This window comes from Pogoniulus pusillus, chromosome 37 (genome assembly GCF_015220805.1).
Source record: "Pogoniulus pusillus isolate bPogPus1 chromosome 37, bPogPus1.pri, whole genome shotgun sequence".
Classification (NCBI taxonomy): domain Eukaryota; kingdom Metazoa; phylum Chordata; class Aves; order Piciformes; family Lybiidae; genus Pogoniulus; species Pogoniulus pusillus.
Window position 1 is genome coordinate 4,243,914 of NC_087300.1, and position 25,362 is coordinate 4,269,275.

Consider the following 25,362-nt stretch of genomic DNA (forward strand, 5'->3'; position numbering starts at 1 on the left):
TTAATGGCCTTGGTGGTCTTGGGTTGGAGGTTGGACTTGGTGAGCTTGGAGATCTTTTCCAACCAAAACACTTCTAGGATTCTGTGATTCTGTATTGGGCAAATTTTAACTAAATCCCCCTAAAGTGGATCATTCCCACTGGGAGCTAACAGGTCTGTATGGCCAAGTTCCCAGGATGAGATGGAAGCAGAATTGGAGGCTGTGTGCCCCAGTATAGCCCTAAGGAGGAGATGGGGGAGGCCATGAGGTCTGCCAGCCTAGCCCCCAGCTTGGGCAGCATCCGTAGTGCCAGGATCTGCCAACACTGAGATTTCCTCAGTCAATGGGAAAAGATTAGGAGAGATTTGAGACACGTGAAAGGCATAACCGTGGCAGCCTTCCCGGAGCATCAGAGGTGGCTTTGCCTCTCCTCAGCACAGCAATTTAGCTCTGGCCATTTCCAAGCCCAGGACCTGTTTGTTTTTCCTTTGGTAATGGAAACATTTTGAGAGCTTATCTGTCTCTCCCATCCTGGCCCACACATCCTCCGCTCCAGCAGAGGTCACTTGGCTGCCTCGCTTAAGGAAATAGTTGTCTGTCAGGACACTGCCACTGCATTTCTGCAACCCTCCTGCTCCTCAGCCCAGAAAAGGGCGTTGTGGGAAAGGCAGTGAGGGAGATGTGCTGCGTTGCACTAAAAGCAGATTTCTGGGGTTTCAATTCTGGAAAATAAAACCATTTTTCTCCATAAAATCATTTCAATGTGTTGTTCCCCCCCTTCTTTTTTTCTCTCTTGCAACGGTTTGAAAAGAATTGAGTTTTCTAGGTCATTTTGCATGGAATCAGAACAAGGATCTACAGCTGAGCCCAGGGAGGAAGGGAAGAGCACACACAGGCTCTCACACAAGGCAGGAGGAGAAGCGCCAGGCAGGAGCTGCCAACTTGCAGGCGGCCAGAAAAGCAGACGGGAAAACCAAACCGGGGACGCTAGGGGAGAGAAACTGGGACATGGCAGCCCCAGCGGTGTCCGATTTCAAAAGCCCATGTCTGACCACAGCCGCATGTCTCGGAGCTCTGCGTTTCACAGCAGCAGCATGGGGTTCTGAGTTCCCCTCGAAGCATGAACAAAGCTGCCGTGAATGCTAATGCAAGGAGCCAGCTGGGGCAGCAGGAACGGGAAGGAGCAGGCGAGGTCCCTGCAGTCTCTTGCCTGGCCACCACGGAGCTTCTCACCTCCTGAGGAGGATGGACGCGGCCAGGTGGACCCTGCAGTCATGCTGGAACTGTGCTCATCCCAGTAAGGACCCCAGCATGCCTAGAGGAGGGAGCCAGCAACACAGACTGGCCCACAAAGGAATAATCCATCAGGATGGGAAGTGGTTCCCAGCCAGGAGCAGCCAGCAGCGGGTCTGGCCAGCGCGGCCGGATGACACTGCAGGAAGGAGACGTTGGCTGCTCCATGGCAGGACCCAGCCCAGCTCCTTCCAGCGCTGCTGCCAAGCCTTGTCTCGTGAGAAGGAGTTTCACAGGCTCCCAGGGACACTGCATGGGACCACTGCTGCTGCATCTCATCCTGTCTTCCACAGCAGCAGGAAGGGCTCAGAGCAGGACCCAGCCACAGCCCTCACAGATGGAGCTGCCATGCAAGGGGATGGCAGTGAGATGAGAAGAACCGTGGAAGGGACAAAGTTTCCCCATTAGCAGGAGCTAAGGGACTAGAGGCTTCTTAACTACATGCAGCAAGCAGCAGCCCCACGAGGAGCACAGGACTGAGTCTTTCCAAAAGCAGCAGGATTTCTGGGCCACTGCACCCCAGATGCTGCCCAGCACCTGACCTGCAGGCAGAGGATGGGCCTTGCCCAGGCACAGAGAGGCGAAAAATGCTCCTTTACTCCAGCAGCTCAGGCTACTGCCCTGGGCTGAACCCTCTGTGCTGTCATTGGAGGTGAACTGCACTGCTCACTGGGTGCCCAGGTGCATGGGGGCTCACTGGCCTCCCTGATGCCTGGCCAGCACCCAGCGGTGCTTTTACCTGCTGCAAGCTGCACGGTCCTGAGTTTAACCCAGCCGAAATAAACCCAACTGTGCAAATTGCTGCTTCAATGCTTTCAGCCTTCAGCAGCATTTGCTGCCCAGAAGACCCTCCGTGCTCCTAAGAAGTGTATTTTAGGGTCAGAAAAGGTGCCTGGCACCCTCAGGAAACCAGCCCGGTCTCTCAGTAGGTGGTACCCTCAGCCCAGCACCTGGCTTGGCCCTGTAGGTGGGGGTCCCAGCCCTGGGACCAGGCTGGAGCAGCCCGTGGGGGCCCAGCACAGTTCCCTACCAGCTCAGGGGTAACCCACAGGGGCACGGCACGGCCCTGCGCCGTCGCGGCAAGTCAGCTGAGCTCCCCGAGCAGGGCAGGAGGCCAGCAGGGATTTTCCTTGCCAAAGTAGAGGTTAAGCAGAGATAGGACCTCGGTGGGATCCAGGAGGCACTGGCTTCTGCAGCTGCCTCTGTGCAGCCCCGCAGCTGGTGGCTCAGGCTGCAGCTGCCCCCCTGCCCGCATCCCTCTGCCCATTATCTCTTCCAGGGCTTTTAGGAGACTCGTGCCCAGCAAATCTCCATGCTCTGCCCCTATCTCAGGGTCTCCTCAACCCCATGCCCTGTGTAACCTGGCAAAGCTCACACCCAAACTGCACCTTGCTGAAACAGCTTGGCACGCTCCTCTCTCCGCTACACTGCTTAGAGGCAGCACAAGCTGCGTAGGAAGAAAGGGGGGGAAGAAGGAAAAGCAGCAGGGAGATATTTGAATCCAGTCCCACCAGCAGCTGAAACGTTCCTGTGCTACGCTGGAAGGTTTTGTCTCTGGCTGGGGTTCAGGGAGCAGCTTTACAACAGCTGGGAAGGGGGCAGGGAAAAAGGGGGGGGCTCGATGCACGCTGTGGCTCCAGGTTTTGCTGTGTTTTCTGACACATGTGCTAGGCTGAAGTCCTGATAAGCTGTCCAGCCCAGCAGTAAACCAGCCACGGCAGCCCAGCCCTCTCCAGTTCCTCCTCCCAAAGCCAAGGCTTCAGCTCCCAGGAGGGTCCGGGTCTGTGCGATCCCACGGGGAGGGCTCCAGCAGCACTTCCCAGGAACCAGGCACCAATGCAGTGGGTTCGGGCACCTGAACCCCCAACACTGCCCCACCCTTCAGTATTCAGGGAAGAGCTCTGGGGACTCAGTGTTTGGTATCAAGGGCAGGACTCAGACCCTCCCTTCCATCGCCTCCTGAGCCGAAAATGCCTTAACGAGCATCATGTGCACCTCGGGGATGCCCTGATGAGCCAAGACCTGCCAGACTTGGTGGGAAGTGATTTCACACGTGTGGAGTTTCTGGTCGCTGCTCTCCGAGGGAGGAAATGGCTCTCCCCTGCTCTCCCCTGCCTAGGCTGGTCTCAGCTCCGGCCCTGGCCCTCTTTTCTTTCCCAGCTGGTGCAAAATGCAGACGGCGAAACCGGAATAGGTGGAGGAGTGGAAAAAGCCTCGCAGGGACGGCTCAGGTTTAACGGCAGCAAGAGGGAGGGACAGCGAGTGCTGGGGCTGAGCCTCAAAGGTACCAGCAGATAGGCAGGAAGGGAGGAGGAGGAAAGCAAAGGGCTCCTGGGCCCGCTTTGTGCACCAGCTCCCAGACTGAGCACCCACTCAGCCCAAGCAAAGGTCTTTGCCTCTCCACTGAGTCTCTCTCTGTGTCTGTTGCTGTGCTGGGTTAAGATGACCTGAACAGCCCCTCCATGCTTGACCAAAGGCACTTTGGACATCAGCACCCTTGGCCACGGCAGGATGCTCCCTGGGAGCAGCAGCTCCATGATTAAAGGACTGATGGCTGCGGGGTGCTGTGACACCTTCCCCAGGACGCTGCACTCCCTTCCCACCGTGCTGGCAGGTCCCAGCAGTCTCAGTCCCATGTGTGTCCCTCTTCACCCCATCCATCATGACTCTTACCCAGGTACTGGCCTTTGCCTTCACGGAAGGGAGGTCCCAAGGGTCCCTTCACCATGGGCTGCATGTACTTCACTTGGGCGTAACCTGCCGCGCCGCCTCCCGCCGCCGAGCGAAGGCCAAGCACCATCACCAGCAGCACCACAGCGTCCAGCAGCATCCTGCTCCCCACTGCTCCTGTGGACAAAGTGGCAGTGAGAGTGGGCACCTGTGACCCCCATCCACATCTTCCATGCTGTGAGGATCAGCTGGGAACCTGGGAAGGATCCCAGTGGGAATGGGGCTGCTGCGAGCTTGCCTTTTTCCACTCCAGAGGTGCCCTGGACATGTTCCCCTTCCCAGCAGGCGCTGGCTGGAAGATGCACAATGAGTGCATGGTTTGTGAACAATAACTAAGGATGGGCACCCAGCAGAGCCTTTCAGAGGCTGTCCTGGCACCTGTTTGTCTAGAGTTATGCCCACATCAGGCTGCCCTTGCATATTTCTAATGCACGTAAGGAGAGGGAGGGTGGTAAAAAGAAGGATGAAAGCCACAGCTGCTGAGCCCAGCAGTGCTGGCACAACTCTTAGGCAGGCAGGGTCTCATAGCATCATTGAATCAGTCAGGGTTGGAAGGAACCACAAGAATCATCTAGTTCCAACCCCCTTGCCATGGGCAGGGACACCCTACCCTAGATCAGGTTAGATCTCCTCTAACCAAAGCTGTGCCCACTCTGGTCATGGCACTTAGGGGCAGCTCAGGCTGTTACTGCTGACCTCTGCCTGCACAGGGAGCAGCTGGGTGCCTGCTGCATCTCCTAAATGGGTGCTGCACCAAAACTACGATGGCGAAGCCTAAGACTTGCCTTGTCTGCAGCTCAGCTGCGTCCCTGTGCGGGCAGCAGTGGGAGCTCACTTAGAAGGTGAAGGATGGGAGCCCTTGGCCAGGAAAGCCCGGGGAGGGGGGGAGCTGGGTGGGGGGAGGGCTTGGGAGCAGCAGCTTCTGCCTTAAGTGTCTGTTTATTTAAAAGAAATGCTGTCTATAAATAAACCTCTCCTCCAGCAGCTTGCTCTGCGCCAGCTCCACGCAGATTGATTCACACAGAACGTTTCTTTTCGGAAGCTTAAGCAACACGTGATGGCAAAGAGCTTTGCTGATTTTCCTCCTCTCACAATAATTGACCCGTGGGGGGTTATTAACGAGCATTGAGCCCCCTTCCCCCCCCAACCCCCCAGCTTTCCCCGAGCAGGGGCAGGGCTGCTGAGTGCTGGGATTTGGTCGGAATTTCCTGAATCGCTTTTGCTGAAGCAGCACTGAAGAAAAAGAAAGAACTAAATAATGCTGCAACCTAGAGAAAAAAGCAGCACTCCCCCACCCCCACCTGCCTTCCCCTCACCCCCCAAAAGAAACCAAACCCACCCTAAACCCCAACAAATTAAACCAAAACTAAAGGAAATCAAATAAAGGGAGAGAGGAGGCTTGGCCTGCGATTCTTCTTGATGGTGCAAGTGCTCAGCAGGTTGTAGGATGCCTCCATGGACCTCTGATGTGCCCGGGAAATGCCCACAGAGATGGGCCCCTTGTGCTGCCCATGCTGTGCTCAGGGCTGGAGGGGACAGGGCCAGCTCTGCCACCGGTAGTACAACAGGGCCAGCAGCGCGGGAGGATGCAGGTGGCCACAGCAGATGCTGGTGGGAGAGGAGCTCAGCTCTACCCACATCCCACTGGAGCCAGTGGGACTGGTGCTGTGCCAAACTCACCGTGGCACCCACCAGGGAGGCCAGGGCTGGGCTCCAGCTGGGGTGGGACAGCCAGGGACACGCGTGACAGCCACCACCAGCCTCCCTGGCGGTGAGGAGAGGGCCTCTGCGGCCTCATTGTTTTTCTGTCTGCAGGGTCGAGCAGAGGAAGGCTTATTTTCATGAAGCATTATTTTACAAGGATTTGTTTAAGGGAAAAAGAATCCCATGTTAAGGGATTGCAGCTGTGAAAATACAGATTCTGCTAAATAAAAGAGGAGAACAAACCCCTGAATCAGCTATTTATTTGTTTTCCTTACCTGGGATGACCCCTGGGCCTCTGTCTGTAACTCACTCCCTTCCCACCTCTCTCCTCTCCCACCTGGGCTTTAGTCACCCCCTGCCCCTCCCTGGCTGGGCTGTTTCTGTGGGGAGCTGCTCATGGCTCTGCCAAGCCCACACCACAAGAGCAGCACCCTGGAGTGGCTCAGTCCCTCCTTGTGGGGTGCTGCGGGGCATTTACAAATGTGCTCCTGTCCTCCTGTGAGACCCCAGCCCTTGGAGAGAGACAGGACTGGAGGGAGGCTGGAGCCAGAGGGAAAGGAGAGGCAGGACGAGGTGATCCAGCTGCTTTGGCTCTGGCCATGGATAAGGAATGGACTCTCTTTGCTCTGTGCTGACGTAACCAGTTGTAACTTGGCATCTCCAGATGCAGGCTCAGCTCCTGGCCCTTGGTCCAGACAGGTTGTTCCACCTGCCCTCGCTCTCCCAAGATGCTGGGGGGCAGCAACAGGGTCTGCCCTGACACCCCCAAGTACATGTCTCTGTCTCTGAAGGAAAAGGGATCTCTGGTGCTTCTCTGTCCCCTGCAGCAGTGCCCAGCAGCAGGGCAGGAGGCCTCATGTTACCCTGGCTCTCCAGGCGGTGATTTAATAAGAGCATAAAATGGAAACATCTGGAGCCTCATATGATGGATAAAGTGTGCACGACGTGTCTGTGAAGAGGCTCTTTCATGCCTGAAATCTCCTGCATTATGAAATGATAATTAATCACAAGGAGCAGCCCTGCAGTGTTCTCCTCTCCCAGGGCAGGTTGCAGACATTGGCTGGTTCATGCTGTGGCACAGGGCTCCTGCCTCTGCAGCAGTGTCACCGGCTCGTTGTCCCGTGGGATCAGGACTCCTCCAGCATGGCCAGCAGAAATCCAACAAGGACTCACCTTTTTCCCATCTAGAGCAGGGAAGATGTCGGGGGGGATGCAGAGGAGATGCTTAGGGGCACGAAGGGAAGATGCTCCCAAGCATAGCCCCTCCTGGCCCTGGCGCTGCGTGACCAGGCTCACCTCACTCTGTAGCCCATGGCTGACTGAAGAGCAACACCAGGCTGGGCACCATGGCCTGCCAGGCTGCCATCCTTGAGGTGCAGCACCAGTCCCTCTGGCACAGTTGGGGAGTTCGACCACAGCCGCTCCCTTTGGAAAAGCCAAGCCCAGCAGGAGCAGCTGGGCCAGGAGGGTTCATACAGGGGAGCACTTGAGGGGTCCCCGAGATGCTGGAGCCAGGACAGGACTTGGCAGCACCGCACTGCTCGGCTCTGGAGGGGGAGTGGGAGCTCAGTGCAGCTGCAGCCGGTGCGGCAGTGGCGTGGCACCGAGACCCTTGGCACAGCTTCAGAGCGGGCTGCCGGCACGCAGGCTGAGCAAGTGTCTGCTCCCCTGGCAGTCGGTGAGCAGACGTGTTAAAAACCCCTGGCACGCCATGAAAGCTCCGGGAAGGGGGGGAAAAATCTCACACTTAAAGCATGAGAAAGGAGACAAGAAATGTCACCTTGTTCTCCAAAGAGTGTGAGGGCTCTCGGGCAGCCAGAGCCTGTGCTGCCTCCACCGCTCCAGAAACAGCCTATGGCTTGTGCTGGTTGGACTGGTGAGCTCCCAGCGAGCTCCCTGCAGGCAGCACCCCACCGTTCCCAGCAGAACGGGGTTGCTGCTGCCCCACACCGTCCTCCTGTCCCAAGGCATCCATGGCAACCCTTCTGGGCACAGCCCTGCCCGCGGACCGGGCGACCTTTCCGTGAGCACCACCGGCGGCTTGTTCGCCCAGCTGCAGCTGATTTCTGGCCTCTGTCCTGTATGTATTAATGATGGGGCTGGCAGGCAGGCCCCGCGCCTGCTCCCTTCAAAGCTAATGCTTTTCTGAGTCAATAGCTGCGATCCGTAGGGGATCTGCGCTGGTGGCTGAAGGTCAGTAAAACGGAGAACTCGCTTAAACCCGGCAGTAAAAGCTCCGCCAGCGCGGGGCTCAGCGTGCCGCTCGCCGGCCCCCGCCCCGGCTCTGCCCCCACACCAAACCTGGCGCCTTGCCAACCTCCTCCCCCCCCCCCCGGTGTTTGCTGGGGCACAGGGATGAGGCGGGATGGGGCATCTGATGCATTTCAGCTCAAGCTCACCGCTGTGGAGCCATCCCCATCCCTGTGCCGCGGTGGGAACTGGGGACCAGCTCTGCAAGCCGCAGCAGAAGCTGCCCCTGGGCTGTGGTGAGCAGCGGTGAGCTCCTCGCATGCTCGCCTGACTCAGGTGGACACCGCAAAGGGAGAGCAAGCAGGCAGCAAGAGAGCGGGCGGCACACGTGGGTGGGCCGGAGCAGGGTGGGTTTGGACACCGCCGTGTCCCATCGAGCTGCTCCATCCTCTCGGGTCATTTGCAGTAAAAAAATAAAGCAGGGAGCTTTTCCAAGCCCAACACGGGGCTGGACTGGCTCCAGCGGGAGGTAGATGATTGAGGTTTGTGCTACACATGCCTTAAAAATAATAATAGTGATCATAAAGTGAGTCGAAAAGCCCTGCGAAGTGATCTGTTGAGAAGGAGAGCGAGCAAAAGCCCTGCAAAGTGAGCTGTTGAGAAGGAGAGCGAGCAAAAGCCCTGCAAAGTGATCTGTTGAGAAGGAGAGCGAGCAAAAGCCCTGCAAAGTGAGCTGTTGAGAAGGAGAGCAAGCAAAAACCCTGCAAAGTGATCTGTTGAGAAGGAGAGCGAGCAAAAACCCTGCAAAGTGATCTGTTGAGAAGGAGAGCGAGCAAAAACCCTGCGAAGTGATCTGTTGAGAAGGAGAGCGAGCAAAAGCCCTGCAAAGTGAGCTGTTGAGAAGGAGAGCAAGCAAAAACCCTGCAAAGTGATCTGTTGAGAAGGAGAGCGAGCAAAAGCCCTGCAAAGTGAGCTGTTGAGGAGAGCGAGCAAAAACCCTGCAAAGTGATCTGTTGAGAAGGAGAGCGAGCAAAAACCCTGCAAAGTGATCTGTTGAGAAGGAGAGCGAGCAAAAACCCTGCAAAGTGATCTGTTGAGAAGGAGAGCGAGCAAAAACCCTGCGAAGTGATCTGTTGAGAAGGAGAGCGAGCAAAAGCCCTGCAAAGTGATCTGTTGAGAAGGAGAGCGAGCAAAAGCCCTGCAAAGTGATCTGTTGAGAAGGAGAGCAAGCAAAAACCCTGCAAAGTGATCTGTTGAGAAGGAGAGCGAGCAAAAACCCTGCGAAGTGATCTGTTGAGAAGGAGAGCGAGCAAAAGCCCTGCGAAGTGATCTGTTGAGAAGGAGAGCGAGCAAAAGCCCTGCAAAGTGATCTGTTGAGAAGGAGAGCGAGCAAAAGCCCTGCAAAGTGAGCTGTTGAGAAGGAGAGCGAGCGCGGTTGTTACCCTGGGCCGGGCTGCCGCAGGCAAAGGCAGCAGCAGCAGCAGCAGCTCGGCCGAGCAGCGCCGGAGAGTTCTGGCACAAGCTGGCCCTTGACACCCGATCCCAGCCCCGAGCTGCTGGACGCGCCGCGGGCCCGAGCCTCGCCCGCCCGTCCGTCAGCCCAGAGAACAAGAAAACATTTTCCTTGACGCAATGAAAACAGCCCAGCCCATCTGCAGGCAGCCTCTGGCCAGCCCCGCAGCGCCCGCGCCCCGCACCCGGTGCGATGGGCACGGCACGGCGCTGCGTGGCGTGGCACTGCGTGGCGTGGCACTGCGTGGCGTGGCACGGTGCATCGCCTTGCGGTGCCCTCAGCGCGGGCTGGCTGCAGGTGCTGGCTGTGCTCAGCTGTTCTGCGCAGCTGCTGGCAGGGTGACAGCCCTAATGAACGCCCGGGGTGGGGGCTCCGTGTTAATTAGCTCCTGCTGTGTTAATAACTACTGCAGCGGCGGGTGAGGGTAAAGGGCTGAAGGAAAGGCCATGGGCAAGCAGCTCTTGGTAGCCACAGGTCGGCTGGCACATGCAAAGCTCATGGCACCCATGGCAGTGCTGGGTGCAGGAGAGGAGCTGGCTTTGGGGGGCCTGCAGAGGAAGGAGCCCAGGGATGGGTGCACAACACGGGGCAGTGCCATGCTGGTCTCTGCCACTCTGCTGGGTGTCAAACAGCTGCTCTGCGGGTGCTGCAAAAGCAGCTTGGGTGGTTCTCCTGGCTGGACTTGTCCCCTGGCACTCCTGAGCCATCTGTGGTGTGCTGAGCGTGAGGAGCATGTGGGCACCCCTTACTGCCCCATTGCATGGGCCAGGTGGCATCCTGCACTGGGGTCAGGCTGGCACTTGGGCCACGACAGAGTCCCGTGTGGTGCACTATGGCTGTGGCACATGCTGGCCATGGTGCTCACTGCCCAGGCCCAGTAGTGGTGCTGACAACAAGATTGGTGCCACCTCTTGATGTCACAGCCCCCAGGTCAGGGCTCAGCTCAGGGGATTAATGACCCTCCACGTGCGTGTCAGGAGCCTGCAGCAGGTCACAGCTCAGGGCTTAATCCCTCACCTCCAGCTGTCAAAACTCCTGTGCTGAGCACCACAGAGCCCTGGCTGATCACTGCCGACGTGCCCAGGGGGTGAAGCTATCCCTGGGGAATGGTGGCACTGTGGCATAGAATCACAGAACCAACCAGGTTGGAAGAGACCTCCAAGATCATCCAGTCCAACCTTTCCAATTAAGATCATCCAGTCCAACCTAGCTGATCAAACAGACCATGGCACTAAGTGCCCCAGCCAGGCTTTTCTGGAGCACCTCCAAGGATGGCGACTCCACCACCTCCCTGGGCAGCCCATTCCAATGCCAATCACTCTCTCTGACAACAGCTTCCTCCTAACATCAGCCTATACCTGCCCTGACACAACTTGAGGCTGTGTCCCCTTGTTCTGTTGCTGGTTGCCTGGCAGCAGAGCCCAACCCCACCTGGCTACAGCCTCCCTTCAGGTAGTTGTAGACAGCAATGAGCTCTGCCCTGAGCCTCCTCTGCTGCAGGCTGCACACCCCCATCTGCCTCAGTCTCTCCTCACAGGGCTGTGCTCCAGGCCACTGACCAGCTTCGTTGCCCTTCTTTGGACACCTTCTGGTACCTCAACATCTCTCTTGAACTGAGGGGCCCAGAACTGGACACAGCACTCAAGGTGTGGCCTGTGGCTGAGTACAGGGGCAGAATAACCTCATTTCTCCTACTGACCACACTGTTCCTGATACAGGCATGTGGAGACCTGGACAAAGACCTGATCTCTGGACATGCCTGCACCAGCTTGGACCTGGGACTGGGTAGAAAACCCTGTCCAGAAGCTGCAGGAACAGAGGGCTTCTGTCTGTCACATGAGGCTCAGCCCCACTCACTGCATGCCCTCGCTGACACGCGGCTGGGCTGTGCCCCTGGGCGCACACGGAAGCGAGTGAGGCCCAAGGGTCTTGTTCCCCCCTCATCCTGGCCCCAGTGAATGGTTTCTGCACCCCGAGCTCCCTGGTCTCATCCTTCCCCCTCACCCCAGCCTCATCTCCACTGAAATACCAGACTGTGCCGAGCATTAATAGCAGGGTTGCCTGCCAGGTGCATAGTTTGACCAGGCAGATCGCACATGCCAAACCACAGGTATTTTATGAGACGTTTCCTGTTATGAAGACATTTTTGTGGGGATTCATTCTTTTCTTCCCTTCTTCTTCTTCCCCTCTCCTCCTCCTCCTTCTCCCAGCAGGACGGTGGCCTGCCCAGGGGGGCGGCAGTGATGCTGACCCTGACAGACAAAAGCCGAAGCAGAGCAAGAGCTGGGGCTGGGGTCAGCAGTGGGGCTGGCAGAGCTGGAGGGTCATATCCCTTTTTGGTGTGCTGGCAGCCACTGGGCAGGGTCTGGAGCCCCTCTCTGGAGTCTGGGCAGGGTCTATGTGGGTGCAGTGGTGGGATCTGAACTGCAACATGAGCCCTGGCTCATGCCACAAGCTGGGCACAATGTCTCTCACCCAGATCCTGGTGTGGGATGTGGAGCCCAGAAACCCTGGGGAGGGCCATGGGCAGTGAGCCCAAGAGACCTGCAAGAGCTTTGAGGCAGCTTCAGGGTCTTGGTCAGCCAAAGCAGCCTGGCTGCAGGGACATGCAAGCTCTGGTGGGGGGGCACAGGCTGTTTGCCTGGGTTTGTGGGTCAGACACTGCTTTGCCCTGCCTGGAAACAGCGATGCAAACAAACCTGCTAAGCCTGGAGGGGCTGGCAAAGAGCAAGTCCCATCCCGGGAAGCTTGTGGGCAAGTGGCCATCAGATGAAGGCATCAATACCCCTCAGCCTTGTGTTGGAGTCACCAGTTCAATTATAACAAGCTGTGGTCTGGGCCAGGAGTGCTCTGAGTGGCCAAGGCAGCTCATCTGGGGGACTGCTGATAGGATGTGAGGGGCAGGGATGCCCCAGAGACCTCCTGTGTCCCTACCCCTGCTAAGAGCTGAGGTCCTGGAGGTGCTGGAGCCCACTACTCCTGCACAACATCACAGCAGGGATGTGGCTTCATCTCTTAAGTGAACACAGGGACACTGTGTCTGCTCCAGCCCCTGCTCTCTGCCTCATGGGAAGGGAATCTCACAAAGAGGGATGCAGTAGGGAAGCAGTGGGAGCCCATAGCAACTCTAGGGCAGTCACAGCCATGGGGAGCCTGTGATGGTGTCATGGAGACCTGTGGTGGCTTCAGAGCTCAATTAGGAGGACCTATGCTGGGCATCTCCTCCTGTCTCATCAGGACTCTCAGGGCAAGCCCAGTAGCATTTTCAGCCACTTCCTCAGCACCTAAGGAATGAAACTTGGGATGGGGGGCACCAGAAATGCCCGAGCTGCCAAGATCAAACAGGGGGAGAAGGCAGGTTTGACCCCCTGGACCCTCATTCCTCGGTGGATTAGGTTTTAAGCAGCAAGCTGCTGCTCTGCAGGATCTGTCCATGTGACCATGCCCAGGAGATTCTCCTACTCCAGACCTCAATGCCACCCTCCCAGTCCCTCCATTCATCAGCTCCAGTGCCCAGCTTTCCTCCTGCCACCTCTAAGAGTCCAAACAGCAACTCTGAATGCAATGAGAAGCCTCAACAGCAGCACTGCAGCACCTGCCCTCCTGCAGATGGACTTGCTCCAGCCATGGTGGCCTAGCAGCACGGTGGGAGCAGGATCTGGAGCAGCAGAAGCTCGTGGTGACAGCATCTCCTGTGCCAGCTCCTGATGCCACCAGGAGAGCCGGGGGCACTGATTGGCAGCTCATTCCCTGGCACAGTGTTACCACCTTGGTGTGCCCCACACGGTTGTTTTCCCAGGCTGAGCACCGCTGCTCCTCACTGGCACCACTCTCTGCTGCCCTCCCAACTGCCCAGACAAGTGGCAACTTTGTGAGAGAACTTCTGCTGTGTGAAGCACCAAAGAGCACAACCTCAGCAACCACTGCCACCAGTGAGCCCTGCTGCCCGGGTGGGAACCTGTCTTGCAGAGGTCATCCTAACAGTCATTTGATGTCAGGGGTTGAGATCCCAGCTCCCTCGTTTTGTTGGATCCTTTCATCTCATTCCCTTCTCGCAACCCCTTCAGGTGACCCTGCCAGCCCCTGGCTGGTGCCCACACTCTGGCAGTTGTCCTCGCTCCTGCATGCTCTTCACATAACCCCTTTGTGACACCAGCCTGGTCAAACCAACCTCACCCTCAGAGCAGCATCTCCTTGGGGTTTCAGCATCTAGGGGGTGAGCCTAGAGCCCAGTTCCTGGATCCCAACAGACAAAACCCCAGTGGGAGCACCCATGGCTGCACCAGCCTCCACCATCCACTGCAGCCCCTCCTGGTGGGATGTCTCCTGGGGCTGCCATCGCTTCCCATCGTGGTCACAGCCCCGGGGAACAGAACTAGCCCTGTGCTTCTGCACAGCAATGTGGCCGCAGGTGCCGGGGAGGTGCTCCGAGGTCCCTGGGGGTCAACTCAGGCAGGTGCTGTGGCACTGGTGGGCTCCAGGCACGGGGTCCCTGCCGGCGCCGTGTCGCCGAGCTGGCTGCAGGGCTGCTTCTGGGGTTGGGGGAGGTGGGGGGAAGGAAGAAATCATGTTTATGCTTCTCTAATATCTGCCTTCTGTTTTGCATTTGCCTTTCTTCAAAGATAGGGAGCCGCCTCTGCCAAGATTCCTGAGGAGATCTCCTCAGCAATGCCGACCACGCTCCCCACCGCACTCAAAGAAAACAAATGGCAGGCCAAGGATTGATATGAAATAGTTTAAAAATGAGAAAAAGCTGCCTCAGAGCTAGGTTTACATTAAAAGAAATTTCAGGAGCGGCAGCCTGGGCTGTGCCCCTCCCCGGCGCAGGGGTGCGAGGGGATAGGGTTACCTGCCGGGGTGGTGGCCTTGTCCTGCCTGCCCTCGCCTTGGTGGCTGCTCCCTGCCTGTGCTGTGGGGTCTCACCAGGGCAAGGTGCTGCTCTCCAGGCACAGGGATGTAGCACAGGGTTCCTGGGCAGGGTGGTTCCTAGTTCTTCCCACTGGCATCCCTCTGGGCAGGGTAGGTATAGTGAACTCCACCCCACTTTGCTCAGCAAATCACCTCCAGGTGGTCGCTACCTCTCTGACGTTTCCCACTCCTGCCCAGGACCCCTCCCAGGGTCTCCCAGGCACACCTCCCAGCAAGGAGCATCCCACTGCTGGGCAGTGAGGTGGGTAGCAGCATCTAGGTGAGCTGTGGAATGTCAGGGAGGAGAAACAGGGGCTGCACCCCTGGAGCACCCTCACCTCCCTCTGCCCTTGGCATGCAGCTCCCTGCCAGGGAGCTAAAGCTCCCTGCCAGGGGGTTAAAGCATGCAGTTTTCCTGCACTTCCAGTTAGCCGGGTAAAGAAAATGAGTGGTAGCTCCTCTCTGGCTGGCAGTGGCTTCCAGCAGGATGGATCCTCATCCTTTGCTGCCCCAAACCTCCCCATCCCACTGCTGTGAGCACCCTATCATTGCCTTCACCATCGTTCCCATCCCCATCCGTTTCCCATCCCCATCCCGTTCGCATCCACACCGTTCCCCATCCCCTTCTGCCCCCGGGGGCCGTGCACCACGCAGGAGTTTTCCTGGCAGGGCAGCGCCGGAGCTGCTGGGAGGCGTTCGCAGCGCGGCGAGGGGACGGCGCAGGCTTTTTCAGGCAGCATTTTGGTTTCTGTTCGTTAATTTAATTGAATTTGTGCGAGCCGAGCCCAGCAAGCCCGAGGTGTTCAGTGGAAACTCTGACAAGACGCTACCATAAACCGCGTTGGCCCCGCGCTGCCGGCTTGGGTTTCAGCTTCTCCCCCTACGCTCCCTGCTGCCTGTTTCGGCTGGGGCCAGCGCCGCAGGCTCTGAGCACTGCGGGGCTCCTGATGCCCATCCCAGCCTCCTGATGATCCCAGGGTACGGATCCCAGGGGCAGCACGTGCCTTTCTGTTGGGATGGATGCCGGTTGTGTAAAATCCAGCTGATCTCTTCCCAGAATTCTGTTTGGGAAACCAACCCAAATGTCCCCAGCACTGTCCCAGGATGTTTCCACATCGCTGATTCAGCTGCTTTGGCTTTTCCAATTTGGGAATTTTTCTTTTTTTTAGCTTTTTTTTTTTTTTTTTTTTTTTTAGCTTCCACATTTCCTTTGTCTCTCAGCCCAAAGCCTCACAGGGAATTCCAGCGGTCCTGCTTTCCTGGGGATTATGCCAAAGCCTCTGTTCACCCCCAGCCCGCGGGCACGGGCAGCAGAGAGTCCTTGGGGCAGTTCTGCTCCCCTGTCCCCTCAGGGGTCTCAGCCAGCAGGATGCCATGCCCCAGGAGGGGCACACAGCTTCACTCTTCCGACCTGCCCCATCTCTGCTTGTCATGAACCAAGAGCTTTTGACCCCAGGTGATGCCAGTGTGCCACTAGTCAAAGCCACAGTCTACCAGGCTCCTAATTGCCAGTGCAATCGAGTATCTCATTTAATTGGCTTTAAAGGGTTCCAGACCCCCCTGGCCTGCCCCTAGATGAACCTCTGCACACACAAATCTCCTTCATCTCCTGCTGCTTCTCCTGACACAGCACCATCCACCAGAGCTGCCTGGCAGAGCCAGACCTGGACTGCACCAGGGCAGCCCAAAGGAAAATGGGATGGATTTTGCATGCCCCAGACCATCCCAAGGGAAAAGCTACATCTGGACCCAGACTGCAAAACAAAAAAGAGCTCGAGGAGCAGCTAGGGCAGTGCCAGGAGCAAGCTGGTTGGGAATGGCAACAAGGAGCTGGTGACCTTCGAAGGATCCAGGGCTTGCAGTTCCAGAGCTGGCCCTGCCTCCCCACAAGGCACAGAGCATCTGCCCAGGGCATTGCTGTTACCACTGACCCTTTGCCAAGCAAAACTGGGAGCCTGGAGTCCAAGCAGCAGTGGGAACCAGCATGGGACACGTCGAGTGTTTGCTGACTTCTTTCTGCCAGGCGCCAGCCCTCAGACACGCAGCCAGCGGTGCTCGGGGTCACGCCTGTGTCCCCGTGTCCCTGCAGTCTCCTAGGGCTTGTTTTGCTGGGGGATGGGATGGAACTGGCAGTGGTGATGGCACAGAGTCATGCCCTGTCCTGTGAGCACCAGGGTGCAAAGTCAGGGACCAGTTCAGTGTTGACTGGGAGGTCTGTGCTGGCCACTGTGGCCAGCCAAGCTGGGTGATGAGCAGGGGCCAGGGGACACACTTGTTACAAACCCTTTTGTTTAGGCTCCAAGCTGGAGCAGCATCCAGATCCTCTTTTCCAGGCAGAGCTTTATTCTAGGCTGTGTTGTGTGGGAACCTTCCTCTATCTCCACTAAGGACCTGCTGCCCAAAGAGGCACTCATCCTGCCCAGGGCCACACAGCACTGAGCCCAGTGAGGACAGCCCACCTCTTCATGGGGCACAGGTACTGGGAGGCTGCCATAATGCTCAGGGTGGGACTGGCACCCATTCCTGCTCCCCCAGTGCCAATCCCATTTGTCCCTCTGCACTGGGAAGCAGAATCAGAGAGGAGAACTGACCTGGGGAGCAGAACCAAACTGGCAAGAAGAGGCAGACCTGGGAAGCAGATCTGACCTAGGGAGCAGAAATGACCTGAGGTGAAAAACAAGACCTGGGGAGCAGAACCAGAGCTATGGAGCAGATCTGATCAATGACCTAGAGTGAAAGACAAGACCTTGGGAGCAGAACCAGAGCCATGGAGAAGATCTGACCTAGGGAGAAGAAATGACCTGGGGTGAAAAACGAGACCTAGGGAGCAGAACTAGAGGCAGGGAGCAGATCTGACCTAGGGAGAAGAAATGACCTGGGGTGAAAAACAACACCTGAGGAGCAGAACCAGAGCCAGGGGGCAGATCTGACATGGGGCAGGTGCTGGCATGTTGGTTGCTGCCTTCTAGGAAGAGGTCGGCACGTGGCAGCCCCAGCTCGGGTGAGCACTGGGCATCTGCTGCGGGTGCCAGCTCTGCCACACTCATCTGCCATTTATGAGCCTTCACATGTGGCAGTGAAAGATGGGGAGAAAATTAAATGACCTATTCATTCCAGTTTACTGGAGGACAATTCTAACAGAAATACCAAGCAAGAAGAGAAAAGAAACCCAAGGAACTCCTCAGCCTTTGACCTCAGAGCTATTGTGCAGGAAAAGAGCAAAGAAAGGATCTTGGAGGCACTGGTGGGGTTGGGGGTGGTAGCAGGCAGTGCCCCCTGATCCTTGCCCAGTGTGGGGTGTCAGAGACCTGGCTGTAGGAAGGTCAGGGACACCCCAAATCCTCTCACCAAAGTTAGGGCAGCCAGAGTGAGACCCCCCCCAGATAGGTTCTGCCCCTTGTGCCTGCCTCCTGGTGCCAGCTCCTACCCACTGCCAGGTCCTTCTATCCAGAAGTTACAGCTGCCCCCCTCCCACAACCCCCACTGAGCTCTGCCAAGGCCAGACCATGACCCCAGTCAGCTGGGCTTTCTCCACCAGGAGAAAGCAAATGTCACCCAGGGCCAGTGTCCCACGGCCTCTGACCATCCCAGCTGGTGCCAGACCAATGCTGCGGTGAAAATATGGCCTGTGGCCAGGCAGCCGGGCACGGGAAGTGAAGCTGTGAAGCTGGCACTCTCCTTCCAGCTCTTCTCCATCCACCAGAGATGGCCAAGGGGCCATTTGGCCTGAGTCTTGCCCTCTGTGCGTGGTGCCCGGCACGCACCGTGCCCCAGAGGTGCTCTGCTCCCCTGGCAGGGCTGTGGCACAGGCTCCTCACCAGCACTGATCCCCGTTTTTCATGATGCCACTTGCCTGTGCTGCTGGCAGACTCAGACATGGCTGCTGCCCACTGCCCACCCCTGGGGCATCCCTCCACCCAGGGGACAGCCAGCTCCAGGGGACACGTCCCGTCGGGAGGCAGGAGCAGGGACACATCCCACTGCTGCAGGAGCTGGAGAGGGAGACTCAGGACGTTCCAGGGTGGCTGCGATGGGAGCTGGGGAGCGGGGGGAGCCCAGCTCCCACCCCCAGCTGGGGCTGCTGCTGGGGCCATCCCATCCAGGCTCGCCTTGGCGGGGCGCGGGGCTATTTCGGGAGCTTTCAGCACCACCCCGAGAGGTGTCCGATGCTTTTATTTATAGCCCCCCTGGCTCCCGCCCAGCTCCAGCCGCTCGCCTGCAGGAAAAAGCCCGGCGGAGCCAAGACAAACGGAGCCAGCAGCATCCCCGCGCCGCAGGAGACAACGGCGACCGGGCCAAGGATGCTTCTGCTGCCCCGCCCGGCCCCGGGCTGCCCGTCGGGATGGACAAGCCTTGGTACCACGGCCCCGGGGGCTGGGCTTTCACAGCACAAGACTGCGCGGCCACCTGAGTGGATCTCGATGTGCTGGGGATGCTGTGGAGTAGGTGGGGGGGTGCCGATAGGACTCCTTCTACTGACCCCAGCACAGAGGCTGCTGCTATCTGTCAGGAACCTGCATGTGTGACATATCCTGCTCGAGGTCTGCAGAACCACTCTGGGTAGCTGCAGCTGCTGTGGGATCCCCAGTGCTGCAACTACTGCCCACTTCCCACCCTGCTCACAAGCACTCTACTGGAACAGTTGGCCCCACTCGTGGTCAGAGCTGCTGTGGGGGGAAGTACAGGGCAGACAGTGAACAAACACCCACAGCTCCTGCTGAGCTGCTGAGCTTGGGTGGCTAGAGATGAGAGAATAAAGGTCTAACCCCATCCAGGGGGGCAAAGGGTCTGCTCCACAGATGGGCTCCCCCCTGGCACTGGCTCCAGCGCCCAGCAGCGTGGCAACAATCAGGGTATTGTCAGCGTGCTGCCAGGGACACGAGTGTGCCGGGGAATTCCACCAGCCCGGCGCTGCCTGCCTGTCCCAACAGCTTTCCCAGCCCAGGCTAATCCCGTAAGATGCCCAGTCAGCACAGCCCCGGCCCTGCAGCTGGCAAGGAGGGATGGCAGCTCCCAGCCCCTTGGCCCCCATCTCGCCTGGGCAGGGCCACAGACACCGGCGAACACAGCCCCAGCAGCTGCCACGGTGCCCAAGGTGGGCGCAGACAAAGGCAGGGCGAGCGCTGGCTCCGGCGGCGTCGGGGGGCTCGGGAACGGGGTCCGTTTGCTGGGTAGTTGTTGGAATAACAAATTGTATCATCCAAAAAAGCCAAACCACAAAAGGGGATCGGCTTGCAGCCCGCCTCACAAAAGCCCCTTGTCTGGAGGCCCCCCGCGCCCCCCAGTGTCCCAGAGCAAGCTCCAAGTAACCAGAGCAAACAGCGCTCCCTGCCCGGCGCTCTCACGCTCCCCGGCACGGCTCGGCACGGCTCGGCTCGGCAGCTGGCAAACTCCAGCGCCCACCTCGCTGCCTGCCCGGGGCATCCCCACCAGCCCCGGCTCTCTCTGCCCTGCCAGAGAGCTGCTGACTTCTCCTGCCCAGGAGCCACCAAAGCTAAGTGATGCTGAGGGATGTGGTTTAGCACCAGAGGTGGTAGAGTCAGGGAGTGGTTGGACTTGGCCATCTTAAAAGACTGCATGGGGCACTTAGTGCTGTGCTCTAGTCGAGTGGGTAGGGCTGGGTGATAGGTTGGGCTGGATGATAGTGGAGGCTTCTTCCAACCTGGTTGATTCCATGATCTTGAAGATACTAGCACAGAATGGCAGGGGCTGAAAGGGTCATCTGAAGGTCACACAGGAACATGCCCAGGTGGGTTTTGGATGCCTTCAGAGATGGAGACTGCACCACCTCTCTGGGAAGCCTGCTCCAGGTCTCCATCACCCCTAAGTGAAAGAAGTTTATCCTCACGTTTAGATGGAACCTCTTCTGGTCAGGTTTGTGCTCCTTACCCTTGTCCTGTATTTGGACACCAATCACAAAGAGACTGGGGTGTGTGGGGGGGGTTCTCGGCTCAGTGTGGACCCCCTGTGCTGGTGCAGCCCCCCCTGTGCTGGTGCAGCCCCCAGCTCCTGAGGTCAGCAGCAAACATGCAGAGGAACAGGGCAGGCCCAGCTCCAGCACGGCTTACACAGGAGCAGGGAGGAGCAAGCCACGGGCTTCCCAGCAGCGGGATGAAAGATGAGGTTTGACACCTGCTAATGCCTCTAATCCTCCCCCTGCTCCTTCACCCTCAGCTCTCCAGCAGGCTTGGAGCCCACCAGCCAGGCAGGAGGCAGATTTACAGCCAGCGAGCCTCTGGGAACGCCAGCAAGAGCAGCAGGGAGCGATCCCAGCCCAGCAACCTGAGCAGCCAGCCAGATCCATCAGCTGGTTTCCAAATCCCGTGGGCACATCCCATGCCTGTGCATGTGGCCAGACGTTCGAGGTCACCAGGGAAGAGCCCAAGGTCATGACTTCCAATTTGCATCCTACCAGGACACGTTATGGGAGGTGCCCATCTGGGTTCTATCCTGGGAGGCTGCAAGAGGGAGAAGTGGCTGATGGAAGGAGAGCCAAACTCCTTCCCCATGAGGCTGCCCCCCAGAACAGTGGGGTTTGGGGTTGCTCCATGACCCCTGGGAGCAAACTCTATCCCATGTCAAGTGCCCCTCAGCAGCTGGCCCCGCAGTGGTCCTGCCATTGGAAAGGTGCCTCCTGTCACGTCTCCAGTAGCCCTGCAAGGAGGTGGGCAGAGGTTTGCTTTTCTCACAGCCTTCATACTTCTACATGCAGGGCAGCAGTGCCAGCTGCCACTCATGATGTGGGAGCACCTCTGCAAACCCAAAACTCCTTTGAATTCTTTGCCACCTGAACAAGGCTGCTTGGGTTTCAACCCAAGTTTCAATCCTGGACTTGTTGCCATCCAGTCTCCAATTAAACACCTCCAGGGATGGGGACTCCACCACCACCCTGGGCAGCTCATTCCAGTGCCAGTCACTCTCTCTGGAAAGAACTTCCTCCTAACATCCAGCCTAAACCTGGCCAGGTGCAGTTTGAGACTGTGTCCCAAAGTGCCATGGCCACACAGTTCTTGAACACTTCCAGGCCTGGTGACTCCACCACCTCCCTGGGGATAACTTATTTCAGTGCCTGTTCCCTGGCTGGTGGCAACAGGTCCAGGGTTGAAACCTGGGTTGGAACCCAAGCACAGCCTTGTTCAGGTGACAGGTGACAAAGAATTCAAATGAAAACTTCTTCCTAACATCCAGCTTAAACCTACCCTGGCACAGCTTGAGGCTGTGTCTTCTTGTTCTGTCCCTGGGTGCCTGAGAGAAGAGACCAACCCCACCTGGCTACAACCTCCTTTCTCCTGGGAGAAGAGACCAACCCCACCTGGCTACAACCTCCTTTCTCCTGGGAGAAGAGACCAGCCCCACCTGGCTACAACCTCCTTTCTCCTGGGAGAAGAGACCAACCCCACCTGGCTACAACCTCCTTTCTCCTGGGAGAAGAGACCAACCCCACCTGGCTACAACCTCCTTTCACCTGGGAGAAGAGACCAACCCCACCTGGCTACAACCTCCTTTCTCCTGGGAGAAGAGACCAACCCCACCTGGCTACAACCTCCTTTCTCCTGGGAGAAGAGACCAACCCCACCTGGCTACAACCTCCTTTCTCCTGGGAGAAGAGACCAACCCCACCTGGCTACAACCTCCTTTCTCCTGGGAGAAGAGACCAACCCCACCTGGCTACAACCTCCTTTCAGGCGGTTATAGAGAGCAATGATGTCTGCCCTGAGAGATAACCGCACCTGAACTGCCACATCCCCTGGCAGGGAAGGATGGGAGGGGGCTGCCAGAGCCCCCATTCCTGGCTGCATCCAAGATGGGCACTTTGGCATCTCCTTCCCAGCGAGGGGTGACCAGGGTCGACCCCAGCATGGCAGCTCCTGTGCCGCGGGTCATTGGCCGCCTGGCTGCATTCTTGCCCCGAGCGGTGTGGATTTGCTGTGCTTTGTGAGCCACGACAGGAATGCTTTAAATGAAATTAGTTCTTACCAACCCAAGGTTTCATCAAAGTGCTGCCTGGGCACAGGCTGGCATGGGCCTGCTCTTGTTCGCTCGCTTGCCCTCCCCCTGAGGGGAGGAAAATACTGGGCTGGGTATAAAATAATTGCAGACCTGTTGTGTAGCTCTGCTTAGAGTGGTTTGGGTTGGAAGAGACCTGAGAGATCATTGAGTTTAACTCCCCCCCCCCCCCCCCACACACACATCATTGCTAGGGACACCTTGCACAGGAGCAGAGTGCTCAAGATCCTGTCCAGCCTGGCCTTGAACACCTCCAGGTGCTCTGGGGTCCTGTCTGAGCTCAGAGCTGGTGTTTGGCCATAACACCACACTTGGTCTTTAAGAAACAGCTACAGGAGGATGTGCAATGGGGAAAAGCATTGGTGGATGTGCCCAGAGACATCAGACATGCCCTGGCTAGTGCAGCAGTGCTGAAACCTTGAGCTTCTTACAGCAGGACTGTGCCATGTGAGCTGGTGCTTCCCAGCTGGCACAGCATAGCATGGCATAATGTTTGGCACGGACAAGGTCACTGCTGAGCTCTTCCTTTCACCTTTCCTTTTAAAAAGCCACTAAATGAAACCCACAAAACTCCTCCAGCCTCAGAATGAGTCTCTGCTGTCCCACCAACCCCTGTGCCAGAGGATGCCCCACAGGATGTGACACTTGCTCAGGATCCATGGGTACCCTGACCTTGTGTTTAGGTGTGATCCACGTGCTGGCAGCTGAGACTGCCCCAGTGTGATCCCCAGAGGTCTGTGGGCACACAGAGGTTTCTGGGCTCCAGGACCCTCATGTCACCATGGCCAAGGGGATGGTCCAGCTCCAGCTGTATCCAAGGTGCCTGGGCATGGCGCCACATTACCCACACTGGTCCAGTTTGTGGTCTGCTCTGGATGCCTGGGCTGCTCGCCCCAGGGGGGGCTGCAATCTCTGCCCAGCAGCCTGAGCCCTTTGGGGCCCAAAGCATCTGAAATTAAAGGCAAAGAAAAGACAAAAGTATCGCTGCTGTAATCCAAACCCAGGACCTTTGGGGACCTGCCCGCGGGTTGTGAGTGCCAGGCTGGCAATATCAGGAAATATGAAGAAATAGCAATAAAAAGCAGCTTGTTTCTGTCCTCTGGCTGCCTGGCACCGGAGCAGCTGAGAAATACCTTCCTGCAGCCATTGACAATGCATGTTTGAGGCTGGAAATCTGCTTCTCTGGCACAAGCCCACACATTTAACCCTGGTGGGCACCAGCAGCTCACCCGGCGGGTCCAGAAGCAGAGCACCAGGGGCTGCAGCAGCCTCTGTGGGCGTGGGGGGCACACGGGCATGAGGAAGGGGGCACATTCCTCTCAGCTGCTGACACGGAGAACACGCTGAGCAGAGAGCAGGATGCAAGGGCGATAAGTGGCAAGTGTTGAAGTTCAAGCTACAGGGAAAGCAAAGGAGCTGCTGCAGCTCCCCACTGTGCCAAGATTCCCAGCTCCTTATCAGTGCTTCCCTGGAAAAGATGGCTGTGTTGTCCCGACTTGGAATATCCCCTTTGCAGTGATCCCTATCTCCTCTCACCCAATGCTCCAGCCCTGATGCACACCCTGGATTGACACTCTCGCCCCTTGGAGCCAAGCCTGGAGCAAAGCCAAAATCTCCAAAGGAAAAATGCAGGCAGAGCTTCCAAGTTTTGTGGTAAAACCACATGATTTTGATGGGAAGCCATAAATCAGTCCCAGGCTCTCTCAGCCTCCAGTAACTTCTTAAAACAAACCTGGGCTGAATTTTAGGACTTGTAATGAAAGCTGAAAGCAGGTGAATAGGCCACAGGGTTTGAGCATCACTGCAGGAGCTGTGTGCAGGGGGGATGCAGATGCTCCAGAAAGCCTTGGTCCCAGGGTCTCAGCTCTTTCTTAAAGATGGGAGCAGAAGCAAAGCACTTTCCCCCTTCTGCAGGTGTCAGGTTCATTGGAGTCACCATCCCTGGATGACTTCAAGGAACCTGTGGACATGGCACTTCAGGACATGGTTTAGTGGCCATGGTGGCATTGGATGGATGGTTAGATCTGATGATCTTTGAGGACTTTTCCATCCAAAACAATTCCTATGATTCAATCATTTTGCTGAAGAGCAAAAGAGCCCTGAGCACTGCTCCATCCCTGCAGCAGCACTGTGAGCTGCCCAGCCCCAGGGGCACTGACACAAACCCAGCAGCCAGGGAACACCTCTCACCACAGAACCACAGAATCAACCAGGCTGGGAAAGACCTCTGAGATCATCAAGTCCAACCTATCACCCAACACCTTCTAATGAGCTAAACCATGGCACTGAGTGCATGGTGCATGATGCACTGGGCAGGACCCCTCTGCCCTGCCCTTCCTGCAGCATGGCAAAAGGGGTAGGTTCTCCTAGGGTTGTGGGGATGGGGGCAGCTGCACAAGGTGGTCTGGCTGCAGGGTCTTGGGTTTCGGTACAAAACAAAGCAAAGGCTCTTACTTGGCTAATGTGCCTCTGAAGAAAGGCTGTATCCTTGTTTGCTCCCACTGCTGCATTGTCTGAGGATAAAGACAGGGGATAGATCTCATCTGATACCAGCAATATCATCCCATCCATCTGGACAGGGCTCTTTACAAGACCCTGCTTTAGAATTTAGATCCCTGGGAACTTGGAAGGCAGCAGTGAAACAAAACCCTCGGCAAGAACAATAAAGAGGCTCTCGGCGACGGCCAGGGAGATCTGCAGGGCAGCGTGGGCAGCGCTGCGAGGTCCCAGGGGTCTGGCAGTGCTGGGCCACTCGGGTGAACAGCACGTTTCAAGAAGTCTCCCGGTTTGGGGGATTCCTGAGGCCACATCGTGCCCGGGGAAGGTAAAACTTGTGCTGGGAGCTCTGCACTTCAGTGCAAGAAATGGGGACTCAATTATATGGGGCAAAGTAGCCAAGGAAAGCCCTCATCTTCACCTCTCCACAGCCACAGCAGGTGGACGCCAAGATCGTTGTCATCCTCCCTGACTGCCTCTTGCCAAGCCCCGTCCTGCACAGAGGCTCCTGGAAGAGCCTCTGAGGACAAACATCTCCAGAT

At 57.5% G+C, this 25,362-nt stretch overlaps 1 protein-coding gene across 1 annotated transcript in view; it reads right to left on the minus strand.

Moving 5' to 3' along the window:
• The window catches only part of COL8A2 (collagen type VIII alpha 2 chain), a 36,534-nt gene that overhangs the window by 6,826 nt on the left and 4,346 nt on the right, over positions 1 to 25,362 (minus strand). Inside the window, exon 2 of the mRNA XM_064172805.1 lies at positions 3,946 to 4,119. Within this exon, the coding sequence (XP_064028875.1) occupies positions 3,946 to 4,102 (157 nt within the window). The 5' untranslated portion in view covers positions 4,103 to 4,119. The remainder of the gene's footprint in view (positions 1 to 3,945; positions 4,120 to 25,362) is intronic.